The 21279-nt window shown below is 36.6% G+C and overlaps 2 protein-coding genes across 6 annotated transcripts in view; one reads left to right on the top strand and one right to left on the bottom strand.

The window, feature by feature from the left end:
* OXR1 (oxidation resistance 1) overlaps nt 1–9075 on the top strand; it is a 225029-nt gene extending 215954 nt beyond the window's left edge. For all 5 annotated transcript variants that reach the window (XM_034422177.3, XM_034422179.3, XM_087890848.1 and 2 more), the window contains 4 exons: nt 1847–1999; nt 5472–5567; nt 6173–6246; nt 7289–9075. In XM_034422177.3, coding sequence (XP_034278068.2) covers nt 1847–1999; nt 5472–5567; nt 6173–6246; nt 7289–7424 — 459 coding nt within the window. In that variant the 3' untranslated portion in view covers nt 7425–9075. The remainder of the gene's footprint in view (nt 1–1846; nt 2000–5471; nt 5568–6172; nt 6247–7288) is intronic.
* Nucleotides 9076–9341: 266 nt separating this feature from the next.
* Nucleotides 9342–19856, bottom strand: ABRA (actin binding Rho activating protein). The gene is made up of 2 exons (XM_034422181.3): nt 19062–19856; nt 9342–12211 (listed from the first exon to the last, which is right to left on the bottom strand). Exons 1-2 carry the CDS (start codon nt 19766–19768, stop codon nt 11749–11751), a joined length of 1170 nt encoding a protein of 389 aa, XP_034278072.2. The 5' UTR covers nt 19769–19856; the 3' UTR covers nt 9342–11748.
* Nucleotides 19857–21279: the final 1423 nt, after the last annotated feature.

Raw genomic sequence — 21279 nt, forward strand, 5'->3', positions numbered from 1 at the left:
ATCAAAACAATGTCGTAACTATTCCAGCAAGGATCAAACAACTGTTTCAAAGTTGAAACAAAGCATTTCACACACAAAATCAAATTTGTAATCAAAAACATTTCAGATTCAAAACTTTCTGCATATCATTATTATATGGTAAGAAAGGAAGCCTAACTTGGCTGCTGCAATTGTTTATTTTATGTTAAAGCATAAAACCAAAATCTGAATCTATCTGTTTAAAATGTACTTCTTTGGAATAGTACTCTATCTGGAATAGATAGAAATGTTACTTGGATAAAGAAAACACAGTTCTAAATGAAACAGTTCTGAACTAACTCCATTGCATAAAGCTGGATCTGTTAGTTGTAATCATGAGGAGATTATCTAAATTACAACTTTAATTGTCCATAGAGTCATTTGCAGATTTTAGGATAATCCTGGCGGATCCATTTTTATTTGTCTTGAGGGGTTTTCCTCAGTAACTGTTTTCTTGGTGAGGGAAAAAAAGAATAAGGCTTTATTAGTCTTTAAGTATTCCTCCTTGAACATTGGTCACAAGTATACCCAATAGGCTTCTAGGACTTGGAAAATACGAAGCAACAATGGAAAATATAATTCCTGTAGGTTTCAATAACTTATTTACTGCTTTTGTTTGTAAACCCACCTTGAAACAACTCAGCTACAAGATAGGCAGCAAATATATTTGATAAATAAAATTCAATTAGAGTGGACAATCCCTGAATGGTACTTTCAGTATGTCTAGTAGCTTTTAGTGATGTTAAGTACCATGACTTGCAGTTTATAGTCTTTCTATGCGATGCTATATATTGCTGCATGTTGTTTGTACTTGCTGCAAGCTATGACTTTTGCTAATAAGTAAGAGAAAAAAGAAGGGCCATGTTGAGGTGAATAGAAAAAGTTCTGATTTTCGTCTCATCCAAGTTGTTGCCTTGTTTGTCAAAATATATATAGGATATTCAGCAATACAATTTCAGTTCCTGAAGCAGTGTAATTTGAACAGGCTAGGTTCAACCTCAATAACCACAAGGGGCAAAACACAGGACTTAATATTCTTCTAAAAACATTTACTTGGAAATAAAACACAGGTAATTTCAATAGAACCTAAATCCAGGTAAATTACTTAATATAACAAATTCATTTTGCCTCTGTGTAGGGTAAGCAGGGGTGAAATCTAAAATTTGTTACTACCGGTTCTGTGGGCATGGCTTGGTGGGGGCGTAATGTGATTGGTTGGGCATGGCCAACTTTTTTTTTTTTTTAACTTTTAAAAGCATTTTTCTACAACTTTAAGAGGTTGCAGAAAAAAATGCTTTTAGAAGCCTCTGACAATCAGGCAACTCAGCTGGGATCTCAGAGGCTTTTAAAAGCATTTTTTTTCCCTACAACCTCTTCGGCCTATGCTTTTAAAAGCCTCTGACGATCCCAGCTGAGCCGCGTGATCATCAGAGGCTTTTTTTTAACTTTTAAAAGCATTTTTTCAGCCAAAGAGGTTGTAGAAAAAATGCTTTTAAAAGTAAAAAAAAAAAAAAGCTCTGATGATCGCGTAGCTCAGATGGGCATGGGGGGGCAGGGATTTTTGCTACCGGTTCTCCAAACCACCCGCCGCTATCACTACTGGATCGGGTGATCCAGTCCGAACCGGGAGCATTTCACCCCTGAGCATAAGGATTGAAAATGTTGCTATAGAGCATCAGGCATTTATAAGATTGAATATAAATATTAATTTGGGGGGGGGGGGTTTGTATGTTTAACACAACATGTTTTGTCCCCATGAATTAAAACCCTTTCTAGGTTAATCACTTTGTTCAGTGCGCGTGCCTCACTTGCATCTGCGTTTCTTTAGCTGACAAAACAGCTCCCTCCTCGAACTATTGGCTATCCATGGACTCTTGTCTACAGTACTGCAAAGCATGGCATGAGCTTGAAGACCTTGTACAGAACTATGGCAGGCTTAGACACACCAGTGCTGCTGGTTATCAAAGACAGCGATGGACAGGTATGAAAATTGCAATGGTCCCTTTTTCTTTCCTTTGCTCTCCATCTTTCCCATAACAAATCTTGAATTTTAAGACAACTTAGCTATCATACAGGAAAGCTCAATGTTATTTTATTTTTTTTATTTTTTTAAAAAATAAAACTCTGTATAGCCGGCTGATCATAAACATAGTGCAAAACACCTATAGCGTTTTAAATGAGCATTCCTTCAAGGTGAACTCAAGCCCTGAATATTATGTAGCATTCATTGCATACATAGCATTCCTGGCAATAATACCAAAGTGGTTTTCCACTGCCCTTCCTGTTGGTACTTTAAAAACAAAGTAACTTCACTGCAGTGCAGAAGATTTAACTGAATGCTTGATTTCAAAAATATGGAAGTGTTACGATTTTTATAGGGGAAAAAAATCAAATCAGTCTTTCACCCCACAAATGTGTTAATCTACAAAACTATCAAGGGATTTGTTCTTTTTACAATAAGTATATAGAGTAATTTTTGAAAGAGTGGATACATTTTATACTTCCATAGTGATATTTAATATTAGAAACATGGTGGGTTGATATAAATCAAGTAGGGGGCCGCGGTGGCTCATGTGGTAAGAACACTAGGCCTGTGCACTGCTGAGATCGACGGCTCGATTCCCGTGAGCGAATAAACCGCGTAGGGACAAGAAAGGAGCCTCACCTGTTTGCCTACCAGCATTCAGGCGTCCCACGGGTAAAGATAATATTGCCCGAAAAAATTCCTTTCAGAGAGGCAGCCAGCCACTTCAGTGATCCCTGGTTAACACATGCCATAATCTAATAAATAAATAAATCAAGTTTTCAGGAAGGGACAAATTAGATAAATAGTACAACCATTTAGAGAATTATTTAAGCTGTTTTGCTGCTACAGCTTGACTTCATGTGTTTGTGTGTGTGTGTTTGAAAAGTCTGAACCCAATGCAGAATGGGTCAGTTTAAGATAATTTAACTCACGCAAGCAGAAACATTTTTGTTTTCCATCACCCACACAGACCCTTCTAGTTTCGGAGTTCGATGGATACCTAAAAAGAGGGATAGGGAGAAATATTGGGATAACTTTAGGGAAAATTTGTGGAGGAATATTAGATTTCAAATCTTTTCTCAAATGAGAGCAATTCTTATGATCGATCTTGGGATGGTTGGCAAGATTGTGGGGAAGGGAGATGTATAGAAAACCTGAAAGGAGGCTTCATAGAGAAAGCCAAAACCTGTTCCACGTCAACCCAAAATGCAAAACAGAAGTTACAGGAAAGCAAATTGTTGCTGTCTGTTAGAAATTAGGAGCAGTGAATCAGTGATGCAGCTTCTATTTGTTGGATGTGAGAGCCATAATGATGTAATGGTTAAAGTTGCCAGGCTAGAAACCAGAAAACCATGAGTGCTTGTCCTGCCTTAGGCATCAAGCCAGATGGGTTACTTTGTACCAGGAAGAAGATAATGGGTAACCATTTCTAAATTCTTGCCAAGAAAACTGCAAGGGCTTGTCCAGGCAATGACCAGAAGGCAAGACTGATTTGAAGCTTTGCATTCATATGCATGCACATGTGCACACACAAACGCACATCTGTTGGATCTATTTACACAAAATGCTGCTCAGTCATCTGATGTTTATTTTTTTAAAGTATTTTATTAATACCCTACTTAGTAGGGGCCTGGTGGCTCAGCAGACTGATAGCATTGTGATTAACACCAGCTGTCTGCAATTACTGTAAGTTCGAATCTCACCAGGCTCAAGGTTGAATCAACCTTCCATCCTTTCTAAGGTAGGTAAATTGAGGACCCAGTTTGTGGGGGCAATAAGCTGACTTCGTATAAATATACAAAAGAATGAAGGCTATTGCTTAACGCATTGTAAGCCGCCCTGAGTCTCCGGAGAAGGGCGGCATATAAATCAAATTTAAAAAAAAAAAGCATTAAAAACATCGGACACAGTGTGACCATCCTGGTTTTGTCATTTCCATACATATTTTTAACATAACAACAAATATAATTACTACTTATCATACATTGCTATTTGATCTTATAAACATATCCCTTGTCCTCATTTGTACATTTGTCTAAATATTATCCAGTTTCAGTTCTACGAACCCTAAACCTTTTCTGTTCCGACTCCTTTTCCTCCTTTCCAACCATTGGTACAGTTTGTTCCAGATTTTATAGTATTCTGTCTCGCCCTTATTTTTGAGTTCTAGTGTCAGCCTGTCCATTTCTGCGCAGACCAAGATTTTCTTTATTATTTCTTCTTCTGGGGGGATTTCTTCATTTTTCCAGTATTGCGCATAAACCAACCTTGCTGCTGTTATGACATGAAGCATTAAGTATGTCAATCCTTTGCCATATTTCTCTTTTGTAATTCCTAGTAGGAATAGTTCTGGTTTCAAATCTATGTTTTGGTCTAGCATCTCTTCCAACCATGTCTTTATCTGACGCCAAAATTCCTGATGCTTTTGTACATAACCACCACATGTGATAAAAACATCCTAACGCTGAGTTACATTTCTAATGTACTCAACTCTGTCATCTGATGTTTCTGTTTGGAATTTTGCAGTAAGCCAAGGATTGAACTTGACACTAAATATCTCAGTCAAATTCTCTTTACCGTCACTATAATCACATCACACTATCATTCAAACTCTTTTAGAGCAATTCTTTTAAGAACAGCCCTCTGATTCATTTTTTTAAAAAACTCTTCATCCTTATTAGCATTTTGTTACTTTGGTAATTGAGCATTTACGCCTAAGACTCAAAAGCAAAAAGGAAGTGTATGGTTTCCATTGCATTGAATGAAAAGGTAGAGTAGAAGGAGTGGAAAGTCATTGTTCACATGAGACAAACAATAGCTGGCAATATTCCTCTTTTTTTTCCCAACTCTTTCCTTAAAGAGGAACTCTTTTTCCAACTCTTTCCTTAAGTGGAAAGCATACTGAATCAGTCAAACTGGACTGATCTCTATGTGATAACATGTTCAGAAAACAAGTGCAATCAGACTGTTCTGATGACTTTTTATCTAAATGCACTAGTCCTGCCTTTCCCACCTGACACGTTCAACCCAAGAACATTAGAAAAGTTGATTTGGCAAGAACACGGCAAACATTAGAGATGGCAGCCAGCTACAGCTTGTTCAAATGTTTGTGCTAAGAATTACCTCTTCTTAAAGGAGTTTTCTGCTCTTATGTTTGCTGAATTAACTGCCATCTGGAAGCCTTTTCAATATTTTAGTAGATCTTTTTCATCTACAACAAAAATGTTCCATTAAATACCTTGCTGAAGTTATGGCTTAGTTCAACCTGATGGTTGCTTGTGCTTTGAAATTCACGGAATGAATAGAATTAATTGCTGATAATTCCAGTTAATCTAATCATGTTCATGGGATAGGTTTCCTATATATTATGCACAAAAGCAGTGGAAATGTCATGCTTTCTCAGGACTATTTTTATTTTTTTCTTTAGATTTTTGGAGCTCTCGCTTCGGAACCTTTTAAAGTGAGCGATGGGTTTTATGGCACGGGAGAAACCTTTCTTTTTACATTCTGCCCAGAATTTGAGGTAAGCGCTTAGAAAACAATGCCTAAATTATTTAGATAATATATGTGAGATTACATTATTTATGAGTCTAACCGTTTTATGTTGCAATGAAATTATTTAAATTCCAGTTAAAAATAAGCAGAATCACATTTTGAATAGTGAGGCCTATTGTTTAGAATTTAGACTGTAGTTGCGATGAAGGGTTACCTTACATTTCCCATGAATTAATTTTCCAGTCTAAAGCTATTACAAACAAACATACATAGCCACAAAACCAATGAAGAATGATGATGAACACTACAAAACAATTAGTGGTAAACGTTCATAAACCCTGTTCTTATCAGAACATCTGAGTTTCTATAAATTATTAAAGAGGAATTAGGATTATTTCATGATTCACTGAATTTAAGGGACTAGATGTAATGTGATAGATGGAATTTTAATATATTGAAACTATCACAGTGAATAAGGGCATTCTTTATTCTTTATTGTAGCATTTTAATAAAGTTTCTGGATTTTTCTGAAGCAGAAATTGATAATGATGTCTTACGATGTTTGTTGTTCTTTTAGCAATAATTTCCTTTCATCTGTGTTTGTGTGTCTTCATTTGTTTTCCTAACCATTAGGTCTTCAAGTGGACTGGAGACAATATGTTTTTTCTTAAAGGAGACATGGATGCCTTGGCTTTTGGTGGTGGAGGGTTAGTATCATCTTTGTTCATTCCGATAAAGTGTTCTGATGCAACGTTAGTGTGCTGTTATACTCTGACTTCCTTATATATAGATTCCAAGTATCTCCATGCCTACAGAATTTGCTTTATGGCAGCCTCCTGCCAATGTTAGCATTTTTTTCCTGAACAAGTCTGAAAGGCCATCTTTTCTTTTATAAAATATTTATTTATATCCCAGCTTTATTATTTTTTAGAAATAATTTAAGGCAGAGAACATACCAATATTCCTTTCGTCTCCTATTTTTTCCACAAAGAATAACCCTGTAAGGTAAGTTGGGCTGAGAGAGGGGACTGGCCCAAAATCACCCAGCACATCATGCCCAAGTGGGGGGGGACTAGAACTCACTGTCTCCTAGTTTCTAAGTCATCACTGTCACCATTAGTCCAGACTGGCTCTTACTTGGTTTAGTCTATCTTACTTGGTTATTAGCAAAGGTAAAAGCAATTTCTTTTATGGGTTAGAACCCAGTTTTTAACGCAAAGCCAAAATGTACTTTTCTTGGCCCAATTTCTGTTCAGCCTGCAGTCTCGTGACTCAAATGTGTTACTACTGACTAATCACAAAGAAGATAAAAGTTCTTGATTTTATTCATTTATTATAACATTTCCATGGCAGACCCAGTTTGCATTTGTGCATGAGTCTTTACCCTCTACTCAATATAGTGTTGATGCCATGCTAATATGAGACTGCTGGATCCGGGCTGAACAAGTCTAGGTAACCCTAGATGCCAGGAAAGAGTTTGGGTTTTGTTTATCGCCTCCTTGCCATTTTATCATTTATATCAAATATATTGAAATAAAGATGTCATCATCTCAACTTCTAACAAAATTCTTAAAGGTGATCACTGTTTCTACCTTGACCAATTAATTGAAATGCAATCTGAAGCTTTCACATTAGGGAAAGAATTTTGAAGGGAAAGTTGTTGATTTAAAATTGGACCTACATTTGAATACAATAATGGGAAGAAAACTATTTTTAATATCTGACAAACTAATTCTCTTCACACTGCAGGGGTGAATTTGCTTTATGGCTTGATGGAGATCTCTATCACGGAAGAAGTCACTCTTGTAAAACCTTTGGGAATCACACACTTTCTAAGAAAGAAGACTTCATTATACAAGATATTGAAATTTGGGGCTTCGAATAAGTATAAACTGTTAATTACTACAAAAGTTTGTCCCAAACCTGATACTGATCAATGCAGCTCAGAAAGCCCTTAAAGCAATATAATGTAGCTTGTTTTGCAATGCCTTTCTACATTTTCTGCATGACCATCAACATGTCTTTCATATTGGAGTGCAACTGACTGTTCAGATTTTTTTTTCATTTTTGAAAGTTACAAAGCTTTCAAATCGTAATTGATTATTTCTTTATGAGAACCAGATTTTTATCATCATGTCATTCACATATCCTTTTGTTTGTTCTCATTCTCACAATTCAGAAATTTCCTTTACTTCTGTTTACCTATTTCACTGAAACAACATTTAAGCAACATAAAATCATAATACTGTATGTACTTGGCCTAAGTAATATGGGGAAGAGATGCTCATAATTTACCAATAGTGATCAGTCTTGGCTGTTTATTTCAATCAAATATCACCACATCTAGTCATATGTCATAAATTGGTATCTGTTGTATTTTACTGTTGAAACATAGCTGCCCTATTGATTGTATTGAAGCATTTTGCACATGCCATTAAATGATCTGCAGGCTTGGGACAAATGCTGGGCAAGGATTCAGCTACGTGATCAAGATATATAATATAGCAATGAGCAACTGGAAAAGTAAGCATAATGCAGTGAGTAATTCATAGTACATATAATACCTTCTTATTGCTAAAGCTATGAAACAGATGCATTTTTTCCAAACAGCATATAATATGCATCAAATATATGTGTGTGTGTGTGTATCTACATATGCACACACATACATAAGACACCACTCTGTTTTATAGTTCTTCTGTTGTAGCCTTGTAGCACATCATCTCCAAGAATTGCTCCTGTCCAAAACAGAAAACAAAATAGGTGTGGTGTTTTTCTCTTCTTTTGAGTGGATCTGTGTTGTAAAACTGCAATTTGCACCAGCTCTGATGCAATGGGGTAACGTACTCTAGATAGACATCATAACTCAGTAGATGTGTTAATATGCAAAATTTACTGTTCTGTGACCTCAAAGCAAAAAGAAAAAAAAAAGAAAAAAAAAGAAAAGTTATAGTAAATCAGTAGCTCTTGTCCACTTTTGTAGAAAAACTAAAAAGCCATTGTGGCAATAACAACAGTTGTTTCAAAGCTTATATTCTATGTTTATGCAAAAGAAAAATAATTTAAAAATGCTGTTAACTGTGACAGTGAATGACTTTGTGCTGAAATCTCAGCTATTCTATTTCAAATGAATATTGTACATATTAACTTGTACATTAATGTTTAAAAGTAGTTTTTGTTATTTTAGAGGGGGGGAAGTATTGATTGACGGGTTGCTTCTAGCACTTTAAATTATTCTAGCAATGGAATAAAAAGCCAAATGGCTTAGCTCAAATAATTAGCTATAGTTGTATAGAATGTTACTAATATAAATTGTTTCAGAATTATCTGGGGAATGCTTACTGCTGTGGTAATGGAAAAGAGAATATTTTATCCTATAATATGCTCATGCTTTATATTGCTAAAAAAAAAATACACAGCATTGTTTTCTGTCTCAATGTATAGCTCTTTACTCCTATTAGTAGAATATATGTAGATTCAATGTTTACAGACAACAAAAGGAAGTGTAAATAAATTAAAATAGCTTTTTCCCCCCCTTTGGTCTTCCACAGCAGTGTTATTGTCTTTGTGGGTTCACTAACTAAACAATCCTGTGATGGATTTAAAATACTATAAGATAATAGTGATATAAAGCAAATAAATCTAAATTCATGTAATTAAACTTGAGTTGGGCTTTATTTAGACATACGACCATTTTGTAATTAACACTCAGGTTGAAAGTATTGAATCATAGCCAAAATACTAGTAGTGTTGAACCATGTTCCTGCTAAAAATTTCTGATAAAGAATTGGATGTTTTAAAATATTTTTACAAAGCTGTTTATTAATTGGTAATACACTTTGACATGTGGTGTGGGAGTTGCTGTTAAAATGTTCGTTACAGCTATATAGAAATTTCAATATACAATACAAACTGCCATTTGCCAAGAAAGGCAGCCCATAATTTTTGTCCCAACTTTATCCATATCGCCTCCCTTCCAATAAGAAAAATCAAAGTGAGCTACTGCAGCTATAAAATAGAATTAGAATCCTTAAGCTTCAGGAAACACTAAAAATGCTACTAACATTGATTCAGAAAAAATAATAGGTTATTGCCTTGGCATTAAAAAAACAAAATATTTTCCTCAAAAAAGCTATTAAATTTATTTAATTCTTTTTCATTTATTCCATTGTATCAACTGAATTTGCAGTGCATTTCACTTCTTGTTAATATAAATAAGATTTTGAAATGGATCACATTCCCTATATTTGACAGAAACATTTAATATTTACAGCTTAATTTAGACCAATCAATGGTATAAACTGCTCAGTAAACTTTCATAATCCAAATCTTGAAAAATAATTAGCAGACATAAAAACTTAAAATAATATCCTTGTCCTGGGAAAGCAACGTTTTTTTTTAAATTACATTTTTCCAAACTTAATTATTTTATCTAATTAGTAAGGTAAATAAGATTTTATTTTTATCTGAGAATAAAAGCTTGATTTACCTTACCAATGGATGCAGGAAAGTTACCAATGGATGCAGGAAAGTTTATTGATTAAATGTAAAATGTTATTTGCTTATAACAAACTTCCTTTATAATGCTATTAATACTTCACAGCACTTAAGATTTTTGCACGTGATTTCTTGCAAGAATCATTTTTGATATGTGACTGAAAAATCATTTTAAAGCTATACATACATGCATGCACATATACTGATATTTGCGTAGTAACTTTTAGAATAAATTTACCATCGTGTTGACACAAAATCATATATTTTTTCTTCTGTAAGAAGATGCAGTATCTTTCACTTTGAAAGACAACATACCATATCAAAATGCAATTCTTTTCAACAGCTGATAGCATTAAGAAAACAATATGGTTCATCTAACACTGGGACCCCCAGTTGGATTTCAAGGATACCTCACTTAATATCTCTAAGGTTCTGTTTCCTTCAACTAGTAACTTTTTACATTTTTAAATTAATTTTTGAAAATGAGAAGGCATAATGTAATGCAAAATGGTATTCTTCCAGCATCATTATCATTAAGCTATCTTAATAGATAAAAATAATAGGCAATTATAACTCAGTAGCCTGCTCAGAAAAAAAAAAAGTACTGTTCATTAAAGAGGGGATATAAGTTATATTCTGTTTGAGCAGGTGCTAGAGATGGTGAGAAATGTGGTAAATTAATATGTGGGTAGATTCCCATGGCAGCCATTTTCAAGAATAGGCAATCTCTGAACACCCACAAGAAGTTTGGAAATTATCCAATGTCCCCACTAACTCAAAAAGATTGGGATCCCCTTATCTAAAAGCTACTTAACACATCTTTTAAGTAATGGCAATCAGATTTATTATAAAGTATTATTGTTATAACATCACATGTCCATGTACCTCACCACGTTTTAAAGCAGATCTAATGAGCTCATATTGTCAAAGTAAATTTTTGAAATGTTGGGATTTAACATTAATTAAAATCACTTTATGTAGCCTTAATGTAAGGCTGGCAGTATCTAAGCAACAGTTGGCAAGGGGCTGTCCAAAACAGTCACAGGAACTGTGGAGTTCACAAATTTTACTTCACAAATTTCCCCAAAAGCAATTCACTATCCTAAACAAGGCCACTGACTTAACAATCCAACAGTACAAAATAGGAAAAGTATGAAAATTTCCTTATTTTTCCTGGAAGGAAAAGTAGGACTGAACTTGGGCTTGTATATTTGGGGGGGGGGGGTTCATTTTTTATCTTTCTCCATGGGTGTCTCAAAGTTTTTATCTGTCATTTTATCTGCTGGAGGTCCTCTGTAAAAAAAAATAAAATGAACTGGAATTGCTTAAAAGAGGAGCAACAACATTAACAGCCTGGGTTGCCTCATGCTCCCAATGCTAACCAGATCTCTGAAAAATCCCCAAGTGTTTAATAAACATCTGATCCATAAGGCAGCTGAAGTGAACCATCTTCTATATCATCTTCATTCTTTATATAGAAATCTTACCAAACATAGTTAGATACTACCAGTACTGGCAGAACAATCTATGTACTTAATAAACAATAACATAGAGATGGGATAATATGGAGATACTATTGTTAAATATTAATAGATAAGAAGTTCTGAGTACCGATGAAAGCTTTGACGTCTGTCGATCTTTCTGATAAACCTTTTGATAAAACATTCTGAATACAAGGATGCCCTTTGGTTTATCCTGTGAGGAAAAAGACCTTATTCTAACAAAGTTATTAGAACGGCATCATCCCGACCTTGCCACAACATTTCTCCCTCAAAGTCTAGCATTCCATGTTTTCTGGCCCTCAGGAGTATTCCAACCACTTTATCTGAAATTTGAACATATCTGTCAAAGAGATCACCAAAAGTAACTTGGATCTTGCCATCATGTCGTGGCCGAGCCATTGTTCTGATGATGAAACACATGTCTCTCATCTCCCGGTGGATGTGGCCCTCTGCTCTCTTGGCCCGTTCAGCTGTCTTTGTGCCTTCTTTAGGATAACCATAGCCCTCATCTCCTTTACGCAAACGGGTGGCCATAGCGAGCTCATAGTCAAACTCCTCGCTGAAAGGGTTGAGTTTCTGTACGGTCACATGTTCATCAGCCCATTCTTGCCATCGCCCCTTTAGATTGTAGACAGGACTGTAATTCTTAGACAGTTTGAGATTTTTATTCTTGCTGCAGAAAAAGAAAAAGAAGGGGAAAAAACAGCTGCTGAATAGGATGAGGCTTCGGTGAAATATTTTGGTTGAGTTCATTAATCTGATTTAGACCACAAACCACTAGGTGGCATGTTATCACTAATTCTAAATCACTTTATTTCCTTTGACTGTTTGCTGTCTTACCTGAAAATAAAAGCTTCTATTTTGGATTAGACCCATTCATGTTAATTTATATAAGGGAAAATAACACCACTCTGATTAATTACATCTGCATGGCATGATTTGCTAAAAGAACTGAAGGAAATAAGGACAGATGGATTCCCTGGTCAATCTAGTCCGGCTGGCTGTTTTCACAGTGGCCAACCAAATGCACAAGGAAGCCCACTGGTCTCCCAGCAGATGCCTTCACAAGGACTTCCACAGCCACCAGGTAGGAATTGATTCCCATAATCTCCATAAAATGGTCTATTCCTTTTTTGAAGACAGGCTGGTAGCCATCACCACATTTCATGGTAGTGAATTCGAAAGCTAAATTACCCCTTTTAATTTTAGATAAAAATCCTTTTATTTTTCCTGATTCTTCCAGGATTCAAATTCATTGGGTGATTTCAGTTTATTTTTGTCCACCTTACTCCATACATAATTTTATACACCTTGATCATGCAGGTTGTTGTTTTTTTAATTAAAATGCCCAAATGTCACATTGCTCATGTGGAAACTGTTCCAGACTTTGAACTTCTTAATTGTCTTCCTTTGGATCTTCCCTAATTCCACTATAATCTTTTTGAGCTATGGCATCTAGAAGGATAAAGAGCTCTTTTAAACGTTAAAACACCTCTTTTGGAAAGCCCAGCACAGCTTCTTCAAAGCCTTTTCCTAGAAATGCTTCAGTGTGCATATAGTTCTTTCTTCACTTCTCTGACTATCCTGTTGGAAGAGTCTTCAAAGAAGGTGACAAATTAAAATTTCTGGCAGCAAACTACAAGAGATATTAAGAGTCATGAATGCTTTAAAATAATTAGGAACAAATTGGCTTAGAGCTTACACTGCTATTTATGAAAGCAAACTATTAGGGGGTTTTCTAGACTTCAGCATGTGCCTAAAAAAAGATGTGTGTGCTTTAAAAGTTATATTAATTTTAATGAGTCCATTGCTTACAAGGAGCAGAAGCCAAAAACTGAAAAAGCATGGGACTAAAATTGAAGCTTTACTGGTAAGCAAAAGCAGCAGTGGAAAAAAAAAGTCTTGCATATGTCTGCCTATACTTTTATTTTATTTTATTTTTAGTCTTAGATTTTTGGGGGACATTAAACTTGAATTCTTAGATCTTATTCAACACAGTCTGTTGAGTTTTAAGAAACTCACTTCCCAGAGAGCCTCTAGCCAAGATTGACAAGAAACTCATACTTCCTCTTCTCTTGATTCCCATCCTCTGATTCTCATTGGAAGTGAACAGTAGTTGTGTTTATGGACTACTTAGAAATCACTACGATATTCTCGATCTATTACTTTTGCAGAACGTACTTTTTAGGATTGTTGGGTAGTATGAAGGTTCTATGGTATCTAGGTACAACAGGCTAATCACATGGAGCTTAGTTATTCAGCTGATTACCTAACTAAATTAGGGCTCTTCTATATTTGATCTTATGCACAATTCTCTGCCTGAGCTGTACCTTGTCTGTTGGCATCCCCAAACTTAACAGCAAACTGGGATGTGTTGCTATTGCACCTCCTTATCTTCCACTTGTCCATGAAGGTTTGTGGGATCAAATATTGGGGACCAAATATTAGCTTTAAGCAAGATAGTCATCTATATGCTTGTCTTTTTTTTTTTTTAATTTGATTTATATGCCGCCCTTCTCCGAAGACTCAGGGCGGCTTACAATGTGCTCAGCAATAGCCTTCATCCTTTTGTATATTTATACAAAGTCAGCTTATTGCCCCCACAAACTGGGTCCTCATTTCACCTACCTTAGAAAGGATGGAAGGCTGAGTCAACCTTGAGCCTTGGCGAGATTCGAACCCTGCAGTAATTGCAGGCAGCTGGTCTTAACAAGCTTAATAACAGGGTGCCTTAAGCCCCTGTACTACCAAGGCTCTTGTCTTGCTGGGGCTTACCATCCTATCTGGAAACTAATTGTCAAACAAATTCCAAAAGAATATCATTAACCAGGAATTTACTTATAAGCCCAGTTCAGGACACTAGTCATTCCTATACTTTAGATCTTCAAGGACAATAACATACTTTAAATATATTTTATTATTATTATTATTTATTATTCATATTTCTATGCTGCCCACTCTCCAAGGACTCTGGGCAGCTTACACCAAAGACAGTATACTAAGTAGCATATTGCCCCCAGCAATCTGGGTCCTCATTTTACCCACCTCAGAAGGATGGAAGGCTTGAGCCAGTGAGATTTGATCCGCTGATCTGCTGAACTAGCAGTCAGCTGAAGTAGCTGCAGTACTGCACCCTAACCACTGCGCCACCTTGACTCTTTTTGAATAAGTAACCAGGACGGTTGTCCACTCACTAAAAATCACAAGTCAATTTATTAGCCTTTTTAGACAGCTTGGCATGCTAACAAATGTCTTTTGTTCTGGATACTTTGGGAAATCTGCCTCCAGAGCATTTAAATTACTTCTTGGCCCTTGGTACAAGTACAGAAATATTTATCTCTCTGAACATAGCCAAGTTTGTTTCCCCATCAATATGGCATATTCAGAGGCAGAAGATGAAGAGCACAGGGTTGGGTGGGATCAAGCTGACCCCGTCTCCTCCTCTCCTGACTACAGGTCTCCATAGAGCATGTGTATGTCTGACATATCATCTGTCCCTTTCTGCTATCAGTTATTGTATCAGTGAGATAGGTGGGAAGGAAGGAAGGAAGGAAGGAAGGAAGGAAGGAAGGAAGGAAGGAAGGAAGGAAGGAAGGAAGCAAGGAAGGAAGGAAGCAAGGAAGGAAGGAAGGAAGGAAGGAAAAGGGAGGAAGAAAGAAAGGAAAGGGAAGAAGGAAAGGAAGGTAGAAGGAGAAAAAAGGAAGAAAGGAAAGAAAAAGAGGGAGGAAGGAAGGAGAAAGGGAAAGGAAGGAAAGAAAGAAAAAGAAAATTTCAATTAGTACTTTAATCCATTCAAGTGAAACACTATCGTCCCTTTCCATTTTACCTGCCTTTACAGTGGGCTAAATTAGCACTGCTCTGTTTCCCAGAAGAATTCTTTACTGTTATAATTCTTGCCTTTCCTATCTGAAACCACAAGCATTTGACTCGAATAGAAGGATTCAGATATACTATAGCATGTTTTTGTTAGTGTGTGTACATAGTAACTTTCTTCATCAAGTCTCATTCAAATTCCTAAATGAAAATATAATTTGGGGGGTTTTTAAAAGGAGGAAATGACTTCTGTGAAATTATTCTGGTAGATTTCTGATATTTAATTGTAGGATAGTAAGTGGATATTTAGAATGCCCTACCATTTGCAACTGATTCTCTGCATGATGTCTGCATTTCCTGGCTCCTATGCTTCAATTAAATCTTGATTAAATTAAAACAAGTAACCTATTACGGATGTCAAAAAGTCAAGATGGCAGTGACTGAAGCCTCCCTCCACCCCCTTTTTAAAAAAACGTGTATCATATGGGTGTTGTATGGAAAATGGACAGGATGGGTGTAGATGCATCCTGCAGGCATAGGTGATTTTAAAGAGATATGTCCAATGGAAATGTGTACTGGAAGACCACACAAGCTCTGACATCACCATCACCTTCAACAATACAATAAGCTCAAAAACACCACCAAAAGAAATTAAAAACAACCACAATACTCAAGCAATCACAGAATAAAAAGCTGTTTATTATTAGCACTTTCATTCAAAGCTGAAAGGATTATATTTCAATCTGTTTGCTTTGGGTGGGGGGCAAATGCAGTTGAGTGACCAGCATGCATAGACAGCTGGGGAGCAAAGAAATGAATAGCCCTCATCTCTTTCCAAGCAACTCAAAAACGTTTCCAACCACTTGGAAGTAACTCCAAGAATTACAGATTAAATATAGTTCAACCCGCAGAAGGTGACCAGTGAGAGTCAGAAAATTACTGGTACTCAATAAAACTTGTATAGCTTTTTTAAAGTTACAATTCATATGCTAATTCACCTTTCTTCAGAACTACTTCCTTTGTTAGATGCTTACAATAGATAGAGAGACAGAGAGAGAATAGATAGATGAATAGGTAGCTTTTATGGAAGTTTAATAACTGAAATAATATATTTGAATTCTACAACTATTTCAAAACAAAAGGCTATGCAGAAAACAGCTTTTAAAGCAGTAAGATAACAAAACGGCTCAAAACATGTCTTCAAACTCAACCACTTAGAGTTCAGAGTGTAGGCTATTTTTTTTTTTCTTGTGTTATACTTCTACTTCAGGGGTGTCAAACTGACGGCCCATGGGCCAGATGCATCACGTGTAGGCCACACCCACCCCAGCTCCGCAAAGGGAAAAAATTTCATGAAACGTCATGTGACAGCAACATGACTCCGTGAGTTTGACACTCTTGTTCTACTTGGATCTCCAGAGGAAAATATTCTATTTCTATAAACCACCTTCCTGTTTCAAAGGTGGTTTACAAGATCTATGCTCAGGAAAAGACAAATAACAAATACATATTAAAAAGAGCAAAAGATAAATTCATTAACTCTGGACAAACAATATATATCTACATATATATAGATATACGTTTGTGTGTGTACTTGTTTTCTGGAGAGCCCCAGTAAGGTTTGACCTCATTAAAAGGTTAGAAAGGTTCATACGATCTGGCTAATTATTACTTACATCACTGCAATGGTTGCATTTTATTTTTAGTGAGTAATTCATGCTAACCTGGACCAGTTTCATGTTAACTTGAATGAACCTTTGCTAGCACTGATATATGCTCATCTCTTTAGAAATATTTGTGAACCATCAATGAAGCCATTGGACTTTGGGGAAACTTTCAGCTGAAAGAGCTCACAATGAAACTGCTCTCAAACACAGCAGGAGATTGTCTCTGTCTTGCTATAGTTGCTCCTTATTTACTGGAATGCAGATCATCACCTGTTAACATATAGAAGATCCTCACATTCATCAGGCTTTTTTGTTTGACCATTACCTTGCTAGATAGATTGAATGAGTGAGCAGATTGGCCATGGTTATTGACATGATGTCTTACACACTAATGTGTGAAAACCATTGGTGGCTCTGATAGTTTTGCACCATTTTGAACACATAGGATTGGCCCTATAGGATGCAATTATATACACCAAACTGGTAAGCTGTGCAAGAAAGTGAATTGGGTTATTCTTGCAGTCAAACACAAAAAGTCAGGAGTATTCTTGAATGAGTTAGTAGATAAGTAGCTATTGATGAAATGGAATGTCCTTTGGAATCAGAATTTGCTAAGCAGCGCAGTAGTTTAAGTGAGTTGTGCCCAATTTTACAACCTTTTTTTTTTTTACCATAGTTAAGCAAATCACTGCAGTTGTTAAGTGAATCATGCAGTCATTTAGCAAATCCAGCGTCTCCCATTGACTTTGCTTGTTGGAAGTTCACTGTGAAGCACAGAAATTGCAACCACACGACCCCGGGATGCTGCATACATGCCGGTTTCCAACTGCTCAAATTTCGATCACATGACTGGATACTACAGGAGTCATAAATGGGAGGATCAGTTGTAAGTCACTTTTTTCAGTTTCGTTGTAACTGCCAACATTCACTAAACAAATGGATATAAGTCAAGGACTACCTGTACATGAACAACAGTTGATTCAACTAAACAACTGAAGGAATTCTTGGCCCATGGGCTCTTTAACAGCATATGGCTGTCCCAGCCTTCAACCTTCTGCCCTGCAGATGTATCCAAAACCAATAGACATTGGGAAAATTGGCAAATAAAAACAGCCAGAAGCTCTAAAACGAATGTTACCTAAAATGCCTAACGTTTTCCTCTGCCATCATTCTAAAACAAGGGTTAAATGGTCTTTTTGCAGAAACTATCCTATTCCAAATATAACTTCCTCAGTTTTTCTTTTTAAAAAATTGGATCTAATTAAATATTAATACAAGCAACTTTTAGATTGTTGCATGTTTTGGAAAATATAAGGCATTTTTCATATTTAAAGTTCGACCTCTTCCTGTATCTTTCCATTTTCGCTTTCTGCTCCTATGTTTTCATTTTGGCTTCAGATGAAAATGGCTACTTGGAGATGATTGAATGTTGCTGCTATGGAGAAACAGTTCATCATCCCTTCCATGGCCTATTTTTACATGTCGGCTCATCATTTGGAACCCCCTCCAAACCCTTCCTCCATTAGTGTTCCAAAACATGACCGAGGTGGCACTGAATAGATAAAATTGCATACTGATGCAGGAAGTCCTCAACTTACAACCATTCATTTAGTGACCATTCGATGTTACAACAGCACTGAAAAAAAGTAACTTATGATTGTTTTTCACAGTTATGACCATTGCAACATCCCCATGCTCCCGTGATCAAAATTTGGATGTTTGGCAACTGGCTCCTGTTTAAGATGGTTGGAGTGTCCTGTAGTCGAGTGATCATCATTTGCAACTTTCTGACAAGCAAAGTCAATGGGGAAGCCAGGTTCTCTTTACAACTGTTTACAGCTTAACAACTGCAGTGATTCACATATCAAATGTGGCATGAAATGTCATAAAATGGAGCAAAATTCATTTAACAACTATCTCAGCAATGGAAATGTAAGTCAAGGACTATCTCTGGTTGTGCTGACTTCAGAAAGCATTAATACATGCTAGACAAAAGCATTTTCCTATAACAAGGCAATTTTGGAGAATACAGTAATTACTTACTGCGAGGCCATGGGATGTTTTATCCTCACCACACTCTTTATTTCTTGGATATTATGATCCCTGTCTAATCCATCCTCTGTGTCTTCACCATAGCCACTGTCTTCTGTATCCAAGCTGTTGCTGCGATAATCCTGTAGTTCTTCTTGTTCTAAAAGTTTCCATCCCTTTGTCATCTCTGATACCAGATTAGAGCACTTTCTCCTTCTTGTAGGAGACATTTTATTACTAAGGATCTGATCAATATTTGTAGGGTCATTGATGATCTTTCCTGTCTCCGCAAATTCATCTTGTTCATATTTGTTGCTGAGAAGACCAATGTCACTACTTCTTTCAGAGACTGACCTTATTACACTTTTGGTAACTTCTTTACTTTTAATATTAAATTTCTCCAGAGTTTCTGTTGACTCACTTGGACTTTGTTCTCCATCTTTGTTTAAAACTTGCTGTACTGAGGGAAACTGTATCTCAGTTTTTGACTGATCTGTCTTGAAAGTTGGTGAATGTTTCGGAGGTGTCCACTCACTTGGGTCATTTGGTGATTTGTCTTCATTAGGTACCCATCCACTAGGTTCCTGAGCTTGCTTGGTGTTGTGTTCAGTTGCCCACTTCTGCCAACCTTTCGCCAAGCTGATAACCAAGCTAGTCATTCGGATTTTTTTGATGGCCCTCTTGGCAGGTGTGGTACACTGGTGTTCTTCTGGTGGCATGGCTTTGTCTATGGTTTCCCAACGTTTGCTTGTGTTAAAACTCCGTTCAGATGGTCTTGTAGCAAATAACAGGCAGGGAAGAATTGTGGAGATTTAAATAGATAGAAGGGTGGGCTTCATGAAGCTAGAAAGTATGTGAAACATTTCTCACATAGAAAGAGTCACCTTATTCTGCCAGTGATCTTTTTTTAAAAGGCACAGCTTGTGTTTCATCACAGCAGTTGGATACTTGATAGGGTAAATATGAGTGACATAGTTCGCTCATGTCTCAGATGCAGCTGTGATGGAAATTAACAGAGGCATCTTATGCATTTAGTTTGACAGTGGAACATGCTCATGCTTTGCCTTACTAAAGAAATGGCCCTTGCCTAATTAGATAGTTTCTCTTTGCTGACTCCAGAAAAGCAAATGAGGAATCACAATTCAAGAGGCTTTTATTTTTAACTAACCTACTTTGTGGCTTTGTAACAATGCCAGTTTACTAAGACCATAAAAGGTGCCTCGGATGCAGCTCTTCCAATTGGCTGTGCTTCATTAAAGGAAAGAAACCATATTAGTGCATTAACAAAGTGCTTTTCACTATTTTTCCTGTATTGGTGAAACCCCATTCCGCCCAGAAATCTAGGCTAACTCACCACAGCCAACTCACCGCAGCCATCTCATCATGGCCATCTTGCTGCAGCCAACTCGCCGTGGCCAGGTCACCATGGGACAATCCACGCAAGATAACTCAACGCAATAAATGTTATCCAGCACTGTTATCCGGCACTACATTATTTCCATTTTTGTCAATGGAAATAATGTTGAAGAAACAGTGGCACGTTATCCCACATGGAATTATCCACTGAAAGTTGTCCTGTGGTAAGTTGGCCCCATGGTGACTTGGGCAGAGTGAGATGGCCGTGGCGAATTAACCACAGTAAATTGTCCCATTCCGCCCAGGAGTGGCTTCCAGGAGCTCAATAAAAGTATCAAAAGGGGGGTTCTGCAAGGACAGATTCTGGAACCATAAAGACTCATCAAAACTAATTTAGTCCTTCATTAATTTCAAGTTGTATTACAAGTGCAGAAAATCTTAATTTCTATTTTTCCCTTTTCTTAGCAACTACATGGAGGATTAACTAAGAATCTGGCAACAATTTGGGGAAAAACAATTGTTTTTCCTCTGTCTTTATTGATAGCTAGGTAGGACTTCCCATGCAAAACCCCCGAAACAATCTTACGTTGTGCTGCTAAATTCCCCTGTATTTATTGGTTGCTAGGTAGATTTTTTTTTTCCCATAGGCAAACCTTGAAACCATTCCATGTTGCTGTGCGAATGTTCATGAGGAATTCAAAAGACCAATTTAGTTTGATGGTAAGCCAGATATTTGTTGTATGGCACCCATTTGGCATCTGCAACAAACGAGAGAACTATAAGGCATTAACTAGTACTGAGATTAGTAATAGAGGATCTGTGCTTACAAAATGGCAATAGCATTCCCACATTTCAACTCGCTCAAGTCATTTGC

Source organism: Pantherophis guttatus, chromosome 3 (assembly GCF_059756535.1).
Source record: "Pantherophis guttatus breed Tessera chromosome 3, ASM5975653v1, whole genome shotgun sequence".
NCBI classification, from domain to species: domain Eukaryota; kingdom Metazoa; phylum Chordata; class Lepidosauria; order Squamata; family Colubridae; genus Pantherophis; species Pantherophis guttatus.

What these genes read in the sequence shown, in the direction of transcription:
- ABRA (XM_034422181.3), bottom strand. Translation starts at nt 19,768, where the DNA reads ATGCCACCAGAAGAACACCAGTGTACCACACCTGCCAAGAGGGCCATC. An exon ending in AAACATCCCATGGCCTCGCA is followed by an intron (nt 12,212 to 19,061) that starts GTAAGTAATTAC and finishes CTTTTTCTGCAG; the next exon opens with CAAGAATAAAAATCTCAAAC.